This window comes from Phoenix dactylifera, chromosome 17 (genome assembly GCF_009389715.1).
Source record: "Phoenix dactylifera cultivar Barhee BC4 chromosome 17, palm_55x_up_171113_PBpolish2nd_filt_p, whole genome shotgun sequence".
Taxonomy (NCBI): Eukaryota; Viridiplantae; Streptophyta; class Magnoliopsida; order Arecales; family Arecaceae; genus Phoenix; species Phoenix dactylifera.
Window position 1 is genome coordinate 11550660 of NC_052408.1, and position 19162 is coordinate 11569821.

Below are 19162 nucleotides of genomic sequence, written 5' to 3' on the forward strand. Positions count from 1 at the left end.
TGTTATCTTGAAAGAGGAACAATGAGCATCTCATGATTCTCATCTCACAGATAAAGCCCCTTCAAATATTATACAATATCCTACTTGGCAGAAGAAGAAGAACATTATATGATCCAAGTTTCTTATTTCCCTAATTTTGACCAAATAAACTATTGGCCATCTTTATCATGCTAATTCTCCACTCTTTAATAAATTTTTTTTCTATTTGATACAAAATTCTGAACCATTCTCTCTCTTGCTCTCTTTTTTATTTAATGATTATCTCAGGCTATTCTGTCATATTTCTGTATGCAATCTCTATCATAATGCCCCCTTTATGGAGCACCAGGTAAGAAAATACCCGGAACAAGGTAAACATCAAACGTTCGATGAAAATGTACAAACTTCTGGCAGCAATAACAATAAGAACTATATAATTCAAGGAATAAAATGGCCATCTTATAATTATTTTACTTCATTTCTTCTCGCAAAGCAAATGATAATTCAGCATTACCCCATGCAGGCGTGTGCCACGTTGATGCCGCTCGATCCAGAGGGAGCGCATGTCCCTCTTCTTGTTGCGGCGGTCCTGTAGGAATACTGCAGGCCTTCTCCACCCTCCCCTTGCTATCCTTATGCAGTCTTTGCCCTCCCCCTGAAGCCCTATCGCCAGCTTAAAAATCTTGTCCTTGTTCATCGTTTCCCCCTTCTCCAGCTCCCTCCTTTTCTGATCACTACCCTCTTCCTTTATACAAACCGGAAAAACTTCTCAAACCACTCCTTTTAACTCTTAACCATTTCCAAATGTCTAGGAGAGAATAAACACTTGAAATTACATCATAAAAAATAAAAAAAAACACCTATCAATCAAGACCGGAGATAGTAACTCGAAATACGGTCATTAGAAGGGTGGAGTTGTCTCGAGTTACTTCCATTTCCTTGAGAAAAAAGACAACAAGCGTTTCCTTTGAGGTGTATAGATAAATCTCACCAGGACTGTGGGAAGAGCGACGAGTGAGGTGGAGGATTGATATTCGACGGCGGAGGTAGTGGCGGCAGCCGACGGAGAGAGGGGGATAGGGACGCCTCCGGCGATCGCAGCGGTGGATGCGGCTTGGATTGAGAGCAAATTGTTTTCGGAGGCGTTCGCCGGAGCGGAAGTAGCGCTCGGCCGTTTTAAAGGCCTTGGCGAGGCGGTGGGAGGAGGCTGGGGCTCCGGCGGGAGGGCAATGGGGATGGCGAAGGGGGCAGCAGCTAGAGGAGATGGGGCGACGAGCGGCGGACCTCGACATTCATTAGGTTTGATTTATCTTGCGCTCGAGTCCGAGTAACTGTTTTTCTTTTTGGATTCTTTTTTAATGGAAATCCTTTTAAAAATTAAATTTATGCGGATACCATCATAAATTTATAATTATTTTTATACCTTAAACACAAATGTCCTCAATATAACTGTTTTTTCGACGCAGTTTATAAAAATCATATTTATTAAAATTATTTTTTTATTTTTCATCGTGACTAATTTATAAATATTTTTATTATACAACTACCTATTAAAAATATTTTCAATTATTTTTAATTTAAAATGTATTAATTTTTTAACGATATTAGATAATGCCAGATACAGTCATGAAAAAAATTAAAATATAAAATTAAAAAGTTAGAAGTAACAAAATACTGAGTGTTTTACACTGAACTCCCATATAACCATATGCAGTTATAAGATGTGCCAATAAGGTTAAAAAAAAAAAAAAGCCCAACAGAAGAGAGTTAGGCATACCCGTCTGGGTTTAGTACGCCAAAAAAAACCCCACCATCTATAAAGATCTAAACGGCCCACCAATCTAACAGTTGACATTGAGCTTGACCCGCACCTGAGAGTGTAACCAACTGGACGTGTCCGGCGTACCATTTGTCTTTCCACATGTTCACTTGCATGTACATGTGAAAAGATGGCAGGAGCACAGATATGCTGGCTGCCCACAAACCCCACCGGCAAACACCCAATCAAAAATAAGTAGAATCTGGAACTATCAGAAGGTGATGCTCTTTTTGTCATATTATAATCTTAACGACATTGCCTCTTGTTCATATTTTTGTGGATAACTAATATGTATTTGGTGACGGTAATTTTTATCCTATATGAATGCTTTCAATGATTATACCACTTGTTTCACAATGCTTTGCTGACAACATTATTTGAAACCAGTTGTTTGCTAACAGCATGGTGCTGATTGACGCTTTGGCAGCATATAATTGCTTCTTTCATTTGTCAAATTCAGCTGTAGAATATTTTGCCTTGGAAAAGCATGGTTTTTCCATGGGCTGAACCTCAAGGGGGGTCTAGTGCCGGCTTATCTAAAGCAGCCATATTACTGTCTATAAATCATAGGGTGGCAAGTGGTTGCATTCATCTTTGACAACAATTGGTAAATATACCGGATATTTAAAATTTTTGTACCTACGAAATACCATTACATGTATGTCGTCCCTTTTTGGTGCGAATCTATGAAACATTCGGAGATCATGAACATTTTTGATCTTAGGGCATTAGCTTATCTAAAGTTAGGATCTTATTCTCTGTGTAACTATGCTGCTCATATTGATACCACAATTCAATCGCTGCTTATGTGTTTAAATGATAGGTAATGATCCAATAACCTGACAAAAGAATCACCAAGTTCAGATTACTGGTTCTGGAAATTGCATGATTCTCATTTGTACCTCAATATGTACACATCCAATAGCTATTTATATATATTATATATACACACACATGCATATATACAGCAATAAGCATCATATTGATACAGAAACCATACATGCCAACAGATGCACAGCATTTAACATTTATTATACTGATCTCCTACTATTATTGGATGTAGGCAAAAAACCATCAAATTTTAAATTAACTAGAAGCTATAATTTGAAGAAAATATGGGCATTCCTCCTTTTGAATTATTACCAAAATAATTATAAAATTGTTTTACATCAAAAACAAAGATGACGATCGAAAACATCAGTTCAACTAACTTCTTTGAAAATTTATTATAAAATTGATGAATTATTTTGTTGAAAAAAATTACTCGAGATTATATGATAAATAATCATAAGTAAGGTTTGCAATTTCAGTACCGAATATGTTCCGGTGCCCTGGTGTATTTGATAGAGAGTCAGTTTGGTGTATCGGTATTCTGTATAATTTCTGCATGGTATATAGTGGGCCTGGGCCTAGACGGAATCGGTCAACAGTGCGGTCGGCAAGGCTTAGGGAAGCCCGATTGAGTCGTCTTCCTCCGTCTCTCCCCGGCTTTAAGCGGAGGGAAATTCTCCCATCACTGCTTACCGTTCGACCCGAGTCCTCCTTTGGCCGGCCACGAAGAGGAAGAACGAAAGAGAAGGGAAATCGAGATCTATCGTTAAAGCAAGCGAGAAATATTGGTGGTGTCTTTCTTCCATTTGTTTGATGCTTCTTCTCGCCCACGAAGAATAAGATACCCTCCATCCAGAAGTCGAGGGTGCTTCCAGATCGGGAAGATGATAACGCGCTCGAATCTCGCGGATCAGCTGCGGGAGTACCAGATTCGTTCCAAGTATGAGTGGGCCACCGCCTCCTTCCTCTCCTCCTCCTCCTCCTCCTCCTCCTCCTCCTCCTCGTCCAATGCCTCTTCAAGGTAATCCCGCTTGCTACCCTCACTGCCGCTTTATTTTAGGAGATGGGTTTGGATTGTATCAAATAAAATGATGTTGATTTCTCAAGTGCTATCGTTGTTTAGATCCATTTTACGAAGGAAAATTAAATTGCATCCTGTCGATTTGTAGACCTGTAGCTTTTCTTGCTGCTTTGATTTGAGTTTTGTGTTGCTGAGGATCCGTCAAACAATGGATCAGAATGATCTAGGAGTTGTTTAAGGCACCGATTCTCCTTCTGGGTATAAAAACGCGTCGAGCTTTACTCTTTGAAAGAAAAGGGGGAAAAAATTCCAACAGAGCCATAGCATTTTATAGGACGGCCAGTACATAGTGACATGATACTAGTTTTTAGAATTGTTTTAATGTAATTGTGCTCGGTTCTAATTGTTATAGTTGAGAACTTGAGATCGTGTGAGCTAGTAAGGTTTTATGCTTAAAGGGTGGAATGCAATCCCTTTGCGTCTTGTCATCCTTTTTTATTGTTATACTCCCTTTTCCATATCTTTTACTTGCCCACCACTTCTTACATTATTTCAGTATATATTGAACTGCATTGGTTGCTATCAAAACTGAGGAATTTTTTAAAAAAAATTATCTGTTTACCCCTGTAAGGAGTGGATTGAAGCATGATGCCTCTTGTCATTGTGCGAAAAAGGCATCTATGAAAAATTTGACACTTCGGGGCGAAAAAGGTATGCCTAGTATTCATTTAAAATAATAAAATCCTATTTATTTGCCACAACTGACAGAGAGAAGTTTTGATCATGCAATTTGATAGAGATGTTATATTTCTAGTCATGCAAAGGGTGTTGGTCAACAGTTGATTTGCACAAACAATAGATCATGATCTATGTATTGTCTTTGCAGTACGAGGTTAGTGGACCCTGCCTTTGGGCATGATTTTATGCACGGCCTCATACTGGGTGCCATTTTGTACACGTATGCTTTAACATGTATTATGCTAGGGTTCCATAATTTCTGCATGAGGAATATAAATGTATTTCTTAGAAAATTTGCTATTTGTTGGTTTTCTCTGAAGGAAAGTCTAATTTGCTTAAGTTGCTACCAATGCCTACTTGTACTCTTGTCCTAGGTAAGGTTAAATAGCATAATGGTGGCTGCTTCTGGTTGGCTGCCACCCATAACATTTTTTTTTGGGCTGATCAGTTAGGAGGTGGTCAATACTTATTTATTTGGGGATGGGGAACTCATCTGCTACTGTGGACAGACCCTTTGCCACTTATTTTGCATCTACCATCATCAGTTGGCATAATAGACCTAGGTATTTGTTGATTTGGTCCAAGTCAGTGTTTAGCATCAAGCTAGGAACAGTTGGCCTAAGTTTGGCCTAGCCCAATTTTGAGCTTGAAATCCCAAACTCAAGCTTGGCCCAATTACAAAATATGCAAACCTGGCTCAATAGCCTAACTATCTATTCTGGTCTTAGAAGGCTATCGAAGGAGGATATGGAGTAGGGTTCCAACATGGGATGGGCTTAGGCTAGGGAGAAGTTTGAGATGAATACTAGAGGGAGCATGTTTGGACTTATCCATGGAAAGAGTTGAGCTTGAAGCAAGACAAAGAGAACTGGAAAAAGGATTGAGGGTCTTGGCATAGATTAGGCTTCGGTTAGGAGAGAATCAAGATTTGCACGAGAGATAGAGAGCATGGGAAGGTGGTTCCATCATAGGTTGGACCTTGATCGAGCATTAGTGTGCAAGAAAAGGAGAGTACAAGTGTCAGAGCGGGTGGTCAAAGGGCTCTTGAACAAAATGTAAGAAAGGAAACTCGTTGGTCACAACAAAAGAGGATGGGTGGAAATGGGGCCAAATCCTCTTTACCTTTTATTCTGGGTTTAGATTTAAAAACAAGATGTACTATAGACTTAAATTTTAAACTTATTTTATAATGTATTCCATCACAATTATATCATATCATATAATATATCTTAACATATAATTTTAACATAAGAGCCATATAAGTTGTGCCGGGATAGAAATTTATCAAACCTAATCTTTGCCTAGATCCTGGTTAAGCCTGAAACTCTAGGCTTAGCCCAATTTTTGTGGCCCAAATTCTCTTACTAGGCCTGCCTAAAACCAAGCCGGGCTAGATTTTCCTAGGTCTAGGTGTGGGACAATTACAATGATGCCTTCCTTTGTTCCATGGGATGGAGGGCGTGGGAGACTTGCATGACTTTAATGCTATGTGGAACTAGATGTATGTTATTATCTTGGAGGAGGGTGGTAGGTTATGACACTACGCCCCTTGCTCAAAACCTATTTGGATTGGGATGGGACCTACACCATCCATCTCTTCATCACAAAGCTCCTTAAGTTGATAAAGGGGGTGGTGAAGGTGATGGTGGAAGACATGAACATGCTATGGATCAATAGGGAGAGGGGTAAGGACAACACAAACATGGCACACAGCATGGAGAAGCACTTTAGGTTGCTGAAGAATGCCAAAAGGATCATATCAATTGACTATTCCTAACAATGTATGTCGTACCGGCCTGAACTGGGGTACCGGTACGGGTGGCGTACTGAGCCTGAACGGGGGTATCTGGTACGGGTGGCGTACTGAGCCTGAACTGGGGTACCCGGTACGGATGGCGTACCGACACTCGGTACGCCAAAAAAATTCTCATACTGTACCATACTGACACTATGCTAGTGTGATACCGGTACGGAGTCCGATTCCGAGACGACAATCCTTGATTCCTAAAATTACCACCATGAACAACATTAGGGCCAAAGATGTAACCTAGGCTGCTAGCATTAAAGGTGACCAGAATATGATCTATTGTTGTTATTGTGGTGCATGGATTCTACAATGCATTTTTTAGATAATTCCAAGCTCTAAGGACAGCATAAAGGGATTCTTTATTAGAATCCATGTCCGCCTAGTACATCACTATCTCATAAATACTCATGGATATGTTTAAAAGGGCAGTAGTTATTAATTTGATGGATAGACACTATCACAAGCTTTTGCTCTAATGCTCCCTAAATATGTGGGATTTTGGATTGTTAATTAATATAGAGAATCTGCACTTGAACTTTTGATGGTTGCCCATATAGGAGCTCCAGTCCATCTAGTGGAGACTTATGATGGATTCAATGACCTTGTGGTGGCATTCTGTTATTTGGTTGCAATTCTATTTTTTTTCCAATCTTGGTAAAACTTCCTCTTAAATTTAAGGTAAAGAGTTTTAACATGATTTGCGAATTGTATTTACCATGTCAAAATTGCCAATTATATCTAAAGGTTTGCAGCCTTCTCTGACTTATTACTTGTTGTGTCACCCCTTCTTGTTATGTACCATCATCAATGCTGCATTTTTGTCAATATCACTCTTCTCCGTCATGTCAACCAGTCCTTGAATATTTTGCTGACTGATTTTTTATATTGCTTTCCTTTTTTCTGAGAAAACTGATTAAATTAAAATAAATTACTGATTAGTCTTTTTTCTTTGTATAGCCAAATGCTTAGAAAATGTACTATTCTGATAGACTTGTATAATATAAGTTAATCAGAGAAATAAAATGCAGTAAAGTTCTGCAGCAATTTATAGAATTTTACCAATCCTTTCAGTCATACCAGAGTTCTGATTCCATGGATGTTCCTATCTTTTGAGTGCAGGGTGGATGTGATATTTGTGATATGGGAGCTGTTGATGTTTGCTTTTCTTGTTTTCTCTGGAGTTGCTCTGTATTTCCGGTATATGAGGCTTGCTTTTTCCTTGATATGCATTACAACTCTTATTCTTGTTTGCATGAAAATAACAAAGCAAGTAAGACAAAACAGGAAAAGTAAGCGAAGAATGCTGCTGCCATTGTCAATGTAAAACTATAGGCAACCAACCTTTTGAAAGGCTATCTTACGTCTGTGCAAAAGATCGTTTCCTGGTGTTGTGACTGAAAATTTTGACTGGTATATAATTCCATCTTGGTGTATGTTTTCTTTCAAAGAACACTCGGAAGAAGATAATGCTAAACATATATTGCAAGGGAAGTATAACAAAGCCCCTTTGCAATTTTCAGCGCAAGTGCTTGCTTGTAACTTGCAAGGCTGCATTCAAGGTCTGTATCGTTGCAAGATTTCATGTATTTGGCCCTACCTTAAGTAAGCAGTCTTTGCTTTCATTGTTAAACCTTTTTCATATACTGTATGATGAGTTAGAAATTGATGATTAGTTTAGTTCAATGGTGGAAGCCAATTATCTTTAATTCTTTCCAGCAAATGTATAAACTGTTAAGTCAAACTATGCTCTGTTAATGAGTTATTCAGCTTGGTATATTCTGCATGTCCAAAAACAGACATTTGCAGAGATGCGCCTCTCTTATAATTCACTCTGGTGGCTTCACCTTGCTTCTTAAAGTAGGATGATGGATACATCTATCTTCTTGCCTTTGGTACCATTGGATCCATTAGAACATCATCAGCCATTATTTACTCTTTCTTGAATGATATATTTAAGCAAAGTCAAATGATAGTTTATTGATAATTTGTCCATTACATTTCTCTCTGCACGCATTGCTGCTCTTTTGGTTAATATCCCCATACTGGTGGAATGATACTTGTAGGATCATTCGAAACCTCAGATCATCCATCAAGTCCTTCCCACCTCTGGATGACTAGTGCATTTATCTTCTTGCCTTTGGCATCATTGGATCCGTTAGAGCAGCATGAACCATGATATGTTGTATCTTGGTTCATTTACTTAAGCAAAGTAGAATTCTACTTCATTGATAATTTGTCTGTTACATTGTTGTCGAGATAATTTTGCTTGTAGAAACATTGGAAAGCCTCTGATCTAGTTAACCAAGTTCTGCGCCAGAGCATTGCTTATCTACCTTTTCGTTTTCTGATTTTTCTTTTTTGCATTTTTTTTATAAACAAATGTGATAATCATCAACAAATGTTTTAGCAATGGATAAGCAAAGCTCGCAGCACAGGAAAACCTTCTGGCATTGCTAAATTGAATCAACTTTAATAGCATTTAGCCTCCAGTTGGATAGAGTAACGAGGCAAATCAGCTAGTTCTGTCCTATTATACCTTCTCCACTCAAATTTTTCGTTGCAGGAGCCAAACCTTGCTAAATTGAATCAACTTTAATAGCATTTAGCCTCCAGTTGGATAGAGTAACGAGGCAAATCAGCTAGTTCTGTCCTATTATACCTTCTCCACTCAAATTTTTCGTTGCAGGAGCCAAACCAGCCTTATGGACCTCGTTAAATGATCAACCTTATACAAGAATGCTAGAGAAAATGCTTCTTACCTGGCGAAAAAAAGAGGCTACGGAAATCGTATGTGGCAATTATTCATGATAGCTTGGTGGTCTGTTCATGGGAGGTTTGAACGAGACAGACATGCTGGGCTTAACTGTAGCTCGGCTTGTTTGTATTGAGCTCAGCTCAAGCATTTAATTTTGATCCAAGTTCGAGCTGCTCACGAACAGCATGTTTGTATTGAGCTCGGCTTGTTTGTATTGAGTTTTAGACTATCATTTATATAATTTGGAGTAATAATATTCATTGTATGCTAAACTTATAGTAATAATACATTCTATTCTATATTATCTATATTAGGTCATAATAAATTACCATAAAATAATTATATTACTTTTATCCATATTAATAATAGTTAAAATAATATATATATTATATTTAAACTATTTATATATTAGTATTTTGAGCTAATCTGAGCCAACTCAAGTAATATAAGTATAGCTCCAGTTCAGCTCGTTTTTTAAAGACGAGCTGAGTTTGAGCTAGATTTCGAGATTTCACGAATTGCTTGCTCGTTTGCCGTTCCTAATGATACTTGTAACTGAATTTGAAGCATAAGGATAAATTTATAGCTTATAGAAGCTTATATGCAGCAGGGACTTGGTTTTAGGATTTCCTACAGCTATGGGTGATTGAGATACTGACTTAAAAAATTAAGGATGATGTAACCATATGTTCTGCATACATAATGATGACATTGCCTGTACAATTGAAGTGATTAATTGTGTCAACTTGAAGATACTTAAGAGGAACTACAGAAACTTTTTTTTTTTCCTTTGTGCTGAAACAGGTGACTCGTACAGTTTTAGTACAGACACATCCAAAAAAGTCAAAAAAACAACAAATTCCAGAAGGCTCTAGGCAACTCACTCTTTCCGACCCATAGGACACCTCTGAAGTGGTTGGCCACGTACGAGGCTATCCAGTCTACAGTTCCGTTGGCCTTTCTGTGGACGTGCTTGGCTTGAAAAATTACATTGCCACTAATCATGGCTCGGATGTCTCGAAGCACGGGGTGTCACTCACTTATATCGCCGGCGATTTTCTAGGTCTAGCCGATAATTGTGGTCGAATAACGCTCAAGTAGTACTGCTCTAATGTGCAACATGCGTTGAGCATGGCTCAACCTGGCCTAGAGCTGATCACGGGCCTTCTGACCTACCCAGCTCGGCCCAGAATTTTTCGGGCTTGGGCATTAAAAAAAAGGCCCATGGGTCGAGCCTGGGTAGGAAAAGCGGCCCGACCAAAAAATCGGGCTAGGTCTAGGAACTTTTAAAAATGGCTCGGCTCGGTCCGGCCCGTGTTTTATATATGGCACCCATTAAGCTGGGAATCATACATAATTCCTTAGAGAGCTCATTAAGGTGTTGGGCTATTCTGATCCATTTTCAGATTCCACATAAAGAAAAAAAAATTAGGCATGTCCGGTCGGATTTATAAAGTCGGGTCGGACCTGGACAAAAATTTAAGCCCGACAGTCGGGTCGGGCCGAGCCTGGGCATAGCCATCGGGCCTAATTTCTGCTGTAAAGCCTGATCCGAGCGCAGCCCGGCCTAGTTTTTGATCATCTCTAGCCGGCCTATACCGCTCTTAGCTCAGCCCAGCCTCCGAAACCGAAGCATGGAATATCTTTTTTTGGATTGTATAATTGCTTCAGTCCTAATGATTGAGTAGTTGCATGGGTAAGGTGGGATCAGTATAGGGTGGTGGGTGGGGAGTAACCCCTCCTTAAGTAAGAGAGAGAGAGAGAGTACGATGTCGGCACCGCTAGGTCATGGGCTGGCAAGCAAGTGGTGTGCAGACCTGCAGCCTTTGGCGTTTGGCCCCGTGATAAACTCCGATTTCCAGGAGCTCATAGGCACCGTCTGCTCGTTACCCCACCACTTGCCTGCATATCGCAGTGGTTCCATTTCGATGTTCTCAATTAATTACAGATTTTTCAAAGCAAAAAAATGGACAAAGTTCCATCAAAATTTATTAAGATCATAGCAGTATCCAATCTCAAGTGACTTAACCCTGTTAATTGTTTTAGAGGATAGAGATGAATACAAGACATTTGTTTCATCCCCCGTAAGCAGACCAACCATTTGGTTTACCTTCTTGTTTCTTGTTTAACGTAGTGTGACAGATACATGTTGGTTCACAAGGGACAAGGACTTTGAGTTGCAGATTGAAAGTGAAAAAACTCAGTATTGGTAAAAAGGATTCTATGATGTTGTAGTTGCCTGCTAGTAGAGTGAAGGTTTGCCTAGTATATTGTAGAAAATGGAAAGAGGATCGATCACATTGCTACCAGCATGACTAAAGCCCATGTTCAGTTCTATCCGTACATTTATTCATGTGCAAAACTTGGAAATCACTTCCAGTCATACCATGTCGCATGCAAATCAAAATGTGCATCAAAAACCATGCGTTGGCTGGCATTTACAAAGTAGAAGTATCATGGAAGGAAAACTTAATGGTAGCATCAAGAATTTAAGGGCAACTTAGGGGAAAGTTATGTGAGCCCATGCTGCAAATAGTCAAAATGTTCGTCTCAGCTTTAAAATATTTAGCACCAGTATGCAATAGCAAGGCAAGTCCTAAAATTTTGAAAAAAGTTGCTGTTTGGAGTTCTTCCTAAGTGGGCCATTCACCAACTGTTCACTAGCTAAGTTATATTTATGCTTTATTTACAGAATTTCCGTGACTTATGCACGAAAGTGTTTAGCTCTTCGTTGTTGTATTTGATGCATATGCCTCATGTATGTAACTCGTGCTAGGCTGTCTTTGAATGGAGAATAATAAAATATGGAATAAGAAGTGACGACGAGCATAACTATTCTTTGCATATGCCTTCAGAAAGCCGTATGGCACCCATAGGACCTGGATTACGAACAGGAAAGCCTTATGCTCACATACTTATATGCCAATTTACTTATATTTTTGGGCTCGTGGGCTGGGAGTCTCCTTCTTCCCCGATTTTGGCGGAAACAGCAACTCTCCAAAACCAATCCGAGTTCAATTCGAACTCAAAGATTTTATCACAGATGGAAGAGATGATTAGATAGAGCATCACTGATACTAGTTGGAATTAATATTTTGTAATTGGAACAGTTTTGTTATCTATTATAAAATGAGATCGTTTTGGTTCACAGATATTGTAGTTGTAATAAATTTTTAGGTCTAGCATATTTTTCTAAAGCTCTGCTTTAGAAAGTTAAATTATTTTTCATTGAATGAAAATTATATTTACAATTATGCTTGGAAAAGGGACTTTCAGAACGACGCTAGAAGCCATAGAGGATCAGCTGCTGCTGGTTGTCTCCTCGTGGAAGCAGAGAGGATGTTGTGCACCGGCTCTTAGCAATGGAAGCAACCACAGCCCTCTCCACATCTGTAGAAACCCGGCTCTGAAGCAAGGAGACGATATACTCCATGCTGGCAGCGTCACAAGGCAATGTGATCGGTCCATTGCTTGGCAATCCAAACTCTTCTTCCGACATTCTGAAGAGCTCTCGAAAGATGCTGCTGTTTAGATACGTGAGGGGGACCATGAAGCGCTTCCCGTCGGCGGTGTACACGAAGACATGGCCTCTACTCGCAACCGATGAATTGCTCGTCTCCGATGCAGCAGCACCATCAGCTCCCGCCGGCGTGATCCTTCTCCTTCCCGAGGCAGCCAGCCTCTGCCACCTTCGCACCATGCGCACAAGTTTCTTGGTGTTGAGCATAGCTGGTTATAGGGCTTAGTGGGAACCTGGCCTCTGGGACACAAGAAGTAGGATAATAGATTTTAGAGGATTTGATTGTGTTAGACTGCAAGGCAAGGAAGGTGGTGAGTTATATACAGAGGCAAAGGAAGGCAGTTCATATGGCAACTAGTGCTTATCCCTTACTGGAACTTATCCCTTATGGGTTTGACAGGGAGAAAACCATGTGCTGGTTGGAGAAGAAAACAGCCCTAGGGGTTGCATGCACGTTTAATTTGGGCTTTGGTCCCCTTTAGTTCGGTAGATGGAGCACAGAACTACTCATGAGGTGAGACATGATAAGATTCAGATTGATAGTGATATTATCTAGGTACGTAGTCCCTTCATGCAAGTGGCATGTCGGTCGCAGTGTTACGAGATATCGATGTCCAGAAGGAGAGCTATATATTGAAGGGCCACCTTCATGTGATCTTGTCCCTTTTTTTGTTGCTTTTTTTTTTTTTTCTGGCTTAGACCATGCATGTATTACCCTTTTTTCTCTTTGGAAAGCAAAATTATTGCATGCTCCTCGTGATTCACGTTATTGCAAGTAAAATTGCACTCTTTACTTCAGGCATGGGCACACAGTAAATCCGGTCTGTATTTGAATCGACTTACAAAAATTGAACTCAAACTTGTGATACTTGGGGCTGTTCCAATGGTCACACCTATTTGCTTATCAACTAGAGGCCTATGGGTTCAGCTGATCATGAGTGGTGCATCCTTAAGTATGTTGACTAAGTAATTAAGTATGGATGGATCTTCCTGCCTTTATCTCTCTCTCTCTCTCTCTCTCTCTCTCTCTCTCTCTCTCTTGTGGAGGCTAGGAGGGGCTATTCCCCATTCATCTATCTTAAAGCTTATTCCATCCCTATTTGGCCCACAGTCTAGCCCCCAGGCAAACCGAGCCACTGGTCATGGAACCAGGATTTTATATATATGGATCGAAGCGAGAGCCAATGCCCTTCCGAATCAAACCCTGTCGGCAGAAGTGCAAGGCATCTGAACCCAAACTTTATCCAACTACACTTGGGTTTGATCCAATATATAGGTGCATTAATTCTATCAAGTAAAAATAATTCAAAGACACACCATAGTAAATATGTGTAAATTGATTGTCTAATTATATCACAAACATATCATGCAATGAAATAATAGCAAGCAACATATACACATTATCAACGATCTATTATATATAAAAGTTGATTGATAACTACAAACAAATATAATAAAAAAATAATGGCTAACTACATTGATTTTATTACAGAATAATTGATTTCTTACATTCAAAGAGAAATAGGAAATATGTAGCATACTGGTTTTGGATCAACTCGGATTTAAACTGGAAACTCAATGACCAGACCGAATCCATATTTGAAAGTGAGTCATATTTTTTGTTCTGAATCCTAATAAAAGTAACTTCAATTTTGATTGAAGTGGATTAATTCTGGGTCGAAACCAGGCCAATAGAATCCGCTTGTAGTCCGACATACATTGTAATCTAAGTATATAGTTTTTTCTCTGAAATTGGCCTGCATTAAGGCCAAAGTTCCCTCACTTGTCAAATAATTGCGACAATAAGACAATAAGTTGACTAGCTCACAAGCTAAGATTGGAGAGGAAATACTACCATGACCTCAACCTTGTAAGCAGTACCTCCATGGTGATGGAAGCAAGCACTTCTCTTTTCTCAGCCACCTAAGTAGTTCTTCCTCACCAAGGCAAACTAAACCATTTGTTTGTCAAACCATTCAGAGTACCCTCCAAACTATGCCGCTCTCTCAAGAAAGCGGCACCGTACTAATATAAAGCCATAAACCATCAGCCAAGGGAACGGGTGGGCCTGGAGGGCTTGTTAGGCGAGTGGCACTGTGGGCGCGGCTCCTTCAGTCATTTATGGCTTTATCAGGCGCAAGTTGCCTTCAGCCTCTGGACCATTCTTCTCGATCTGACTCCAGCTTTGGATCCGTACTACTTTGCATCTTCCAATGGCACCACAAGATTTAATTAGCTATCTATCCATCATCGAGAGAAGTATTTAGCCCTACAATATGGTCTTTGCATAGATACACACAGGATTCCACGTGCCTCATGCTATTCACGTCAGAGCGTAACCTAGCGATGCTTTCAGCTACTAGACCTTCGCATGCAGCATTCCATCATGCTTGTATTGCCTCACGTGCATAACTTTGCTTTCACGGTTTAGGCTGCTTCTATTTCGCTCCCAGCTACTACGGTAATCATTTTTGCTTATTTCTTTTCCTCTGGCTGCTAAGCCACTAGAATCTTGTAGGATCCCACTGTTTTCATTGGTAGATAGTGGGGACAGAGATGGGTACTGAGGCATTTTTTTTTCATTTTATATGGCTATAACTTTACATTCTCTTGTGGCTCGACTGGGGATGGTAGAATCGGTTCACAAGATGAGAAAGAAAGGCAACGTCTCCCAGCTACAGATGAAAGCTGCAATCAATCACTATGGGCTTTGGCGTTCTATGTTTGTTGCACTCGAGTACAAGTGTTTGAATTTTGAAAGAATAATGCTACGACGCAAGCGTGCCACCAAAAAAAGCACATCATGCATGCATCATGTCTCTCGGTGTGTTCTTCACCCGACATCATGAATTATATGAGAGCAATAAAAGGATATATACATCAAGAACCAAGGTGGTGGTTAAATTATAGATAAACTAAGTTGAAATGATTCACTATATCATGTCATCGAATAGCTTCGTTAAATTATGTAAACTAATCATTGGTGACATCAGTAGTTTTTGTCACCTATTTTGTCCACCAGATTTACTGATTGCATAAACTTGACAGCGTGACCATTAAAGTAAAACTTACTGCCGATGAATCAGCTTTTCAGGTGTTCATGGTAATCTTGTCGTACCTTTGTTTTGAATTCTGATGACATTAATCTAGAGACTTAATATCCAGTAAAGTGCCAGTATAAAATATTACAATCTTAAACTTGTTGGTTACCATCTCTTAGTTCACATAGCCAACCCCATACAAATAGAGAAGAGCTCGTCGGTTGACGGTCAACGTACTCAAGAGTATAAGGGTAACTTCAACGCCTGGTCCTTTTGACTGCCATCCTAAATTTTGACGGTCAACGTCGTTTTATAGCAAGCAAATCGTGTGCCGGTTCAACAAGAAAACAACCAAGGGTTCCACGTTCAGGCTTTGGTCAGGTTCATGAAATGGGCAGGACAGCACAAAAAAAGAACCACAATAATGCTGGCTCTGTTTTAATCTGGTGGAGAGGTCAGAAGATGATAAGATTCCCCTAGTAGTGACAAAAGCTAACAATTCCTTCTTGCCCTAAAAATTTTTCACACTTCACAAGTAACTTGTCGGTCGCATTTTCAACTTGCATTTTTTTTTGTTTTTGATGCAATAACTAGCAAGACATTGATGCATGGCTGTATAGATCTTGTTGTTGACGAGAACTATGTGAAGGGCCACCTCATGTGGCTTTGTCCCTTATTTCCGTTGTTTCATTTGCTTAGTAGGCCATGAATGTAACTCTTTTTCCTCATTCTTTCTGAGAAATGTGGTGTGTAGTGGGCCCGAGAATTAGGATCCTATTCCAGTCCACTAGAGAGGGAGAGAGATGGTGCCAACCATCTGGGTTAAGACTATTCGGATTTTATGACTCCCATCTTGCTTCTAAAGGCTTTAAAAGATGAAGAATCTCTTGTCTTGGATAACAAAACTTATCGCAAGCTCCTTGTGATTGAAGAAAATAGTTTGAGTGCACCTTCAAATGGCTGCCATATGACTCGCAAGTTTTTGTATTATGGTAATAGTCGAAATAAGATCTGTACAATGTGTAATGCTCTTATGATTCTCAGATTATAGATCTAACAAGTGAATTAATCATGATGATAATGTCACATGTTCGTAAGTTTCGAGTTATCAATACTTTGGATCTAAGATGGACTCGGTGTTCTAGTTTTTATGATCAACTTCCCGAGGAATGACCACTAAATATATTGATAAATGCATCAAGGATATCATCTGAGCTCCTATCTTCTACCCTTTCTAGCTGAGAAATGCCAGAATTGGTTGAAAAATAATTACAGAAAAAACACGAGGGTAGACTAATAATACTAGTTCAGGCTTTTCTTTTCTTTTCTTTTCTTTTTTGTACAACGGCGGGCCGGCGGCTCACACACGGTGGGTATGAATGTAGCCAACAAAGTTAGAAAAGAGAAGATAAGCGGACTTTCTTTGTTGGCCGAGGGTGTGAACCATAGGCCTACTGATCGAGACGTGTTCCCGAGTTTCTTGTCTAAAATATTTTGAAGATATGGGACAACTAGACACCGGCCAAGACAACTTGAAACCGCTGGTTGGACCCTTCTCAGAGCATGCACTGAACAGAGGTCCCAGTGCTTGAACCCTGATGGAGGCATTGCCTGCCATATTTTTTCAAAAAAAAAAAAGAAAAAAAAAAAGAAGAAAAAACAAAAACTAAACTAAACTGTGGACCAACTTTTATGATGTCTTGGCATTACAACACCATAATGGGTCGATCCAATTGGATCATACAATAGGGAGACATGAAAGGATTTATAATGAGGAGTTTGAAAAGATTTAGTGTGGGCAAAAAAGCTTTCATTATTTATGGTGCTGTAAATCTGTTGATGGCATCAAACAGACCCACCCATGAAAATTGGTGTCATAAGACTACTTGGATAAAGAAAGAGATGACAAGAGAGACCGGTAGGAAAGCATGCATATTGAACAGTTTTGAATTGACTGGTATCAGATTGTCTGCTATCTGCTTCTCTCATATGCTAGGCATAATATGACTTAGGATTTGATGGTAGAGGAGAAGATTCATAATCCTCTTCCTGGAAATTTGGTGTATTGCCACTGGAAAAATAAGAAAAGAGACACTTTTCTGTCTTTGAAGTGACAGAAAAGGTTTAGCTTCAAATTGACCAATTTCTGAAAAATGAGACAGATAATGGATATACAAGGAGAAGACTACTAGAGCAGCTTAGTGTCTGCCATCGGTAATGTCTATATGCCTGTCTACTTGGGTTCACACCTCTCATCAATTTCCAACTTCCAATAACTCATACATGTACAGCTTAAGCTTTTGATGTCTAGTGGTAAGTTTAACATGGTATTAGAGCCAAAGGTCGTGAGTTGAAATCTCCATTCAGGTCAATTTAATCCATTTATTTTCTTGAGTATTTCCTTTTTTTTCTCACTTGTTCCTTGACTCAATTCTTATCTTGAGCCATTCTTGACTTGCTTATACTTTCACTTATACGGTCTAGGCCACATGTACTGTACTTAGGGCTCCTTAAATAATCTGAAGTCAAGAGCGCAGAAATGAAAATTCATATATACGTGTAGAATTTAGAGAATTCCTGCAATTCTCCACAATATAAATATTAACCTGATGAGTTCATTTTCCTAGGCTTCTCAAGTCACTAAATAATCCTTGCTAACCTTCTTCAACATCATACCTGAGGCCTACTTGATTCGCCTTCTAATTTCTGCATATTTCTTACTAAATTTGGTTGCTTTTCTGACCTTCTAGTGAACCAATCCAATGTTAGTTCTTAATCTCATTGTTCAAAAAATTTAAGACTTTTCTCATTGTTCTACCTGTAGCTTGGGATGAATGATGGGACCATCTTTAGTTTACAAAAAGAAAAAAATTAGATTAGAACAAATTGTATATTGTTAACTTTGTTGGCTAAATGAAGTCATGCCCTTAGGGATTCATGTTTTGCAATTTTTCCGTGTCATGACAGCTGAGAACATGTTCAGATATATTCTTGGTGTTTCGCTTTCTCGCTTCTCAAGCTATTTGCCGCTTGGTCATTGAACACAGGGAAATGGAAAGACATCATAAAGGACTAACGAAAACACAGGATTCCATTCTTCTTTTCTCCTTCGTGTTCTCCTCCTCGACCTCGGGTCCTTGCCGTGCACCCCCTCCCCAAATCCTGAACGGTAGCCTAGCTTTACCTTCGGAGGGAGATCGACGGCGGAGAGAGGTATCGAGGCGTCCTCGGGGCTCCGCGGAGCGGTGGAGCGGCGAATGAAGGGCTCGGCGTTGGTGGAGGCGGCGAGGAGAAGCCATCTTGCGGACCTTGGGGCCTATCCTAAACGTAAACCATCTGATCTTGATCGAGCGCCGACTAGTAGACCTAGGGAGGTGGGCGGTCCGCATAAAGCGTATATGCGGAAACAATCCCCACAGTTCTAGCTGGTTATTATGCAGAAACAATCCGCATAGTTCTAGAAGTTATTATGCGGACATAGGCCGCATAGTTCTAGTAAAGTTATTATGCGGAAATAGTCCGCATGGTTCTAGCTAGTCATTATGCGGAAACAGCTGCATAATTCTGGACAATTATTATGCGGAATCGGTCCGCATACGTAGTCTATGCGGTGATGCCCGCGTCGAATATTATATGCGACAAAGACGCATA

At 39.8% G+C, this 19162-nt stretch overlaps 2 protein-coding genes across 3 annotated transcripts; one reads left to right on the top strand and one right to left on the bottom strand.

The window, feature by feature from the left end:
• Nucleotides 1-3214: 3214 nt before the first annotated feature.
• LOC120104230 lies at nucleotides 3215-7971 on the top strand. 2 transcript variants are annotated; one of them, XM_039115038.1, is made up of 3 exons: nucleotides 3215-3650; nucleotides 7315-7392; nucleotides 7480-7971. In XM_039115038.1, exons 1-3 carry the CDS (start codon nucleotides 3514-3516, stop codon nucleotides 7517-7519), a joined length of 255 nt encoding a protein of 84 aa, XP_038970966.1. In that variant the 5' UTR covers nucleotides 3215-3513; the 3' UTR covers nucleotides 7520-7971. The 2 variants fall into 2 exon arrangements, with proteins under 2 accessions (XP_038970966.1, XP_038970965.1); XM_039115037.1 differs by having other exon boundaries at nucleotides 7315-7971.
• Nucleotides 7972-12031: 4060 nt separating this feature from the next.
• On the bottom strand, nucleotides 12032-13200 carry LOC103701074 (auxin-responsive protein SAUR64-like). The gene has a single exon (XM_008783029.4). The coding sequence runs from the start codon at nucleotides 12675-12677 to the stop codon at nucleotides 12234-12236; it is 444 nt and encodes a 147-aa protein (XP_008781251.1). The 5' UTR covers nucleotides 12678-13200; the 3' UTR covers nucleotides 12032-12233.
• Nucleotides 13201-19162: the final 5962 nt, after the last annotated feature.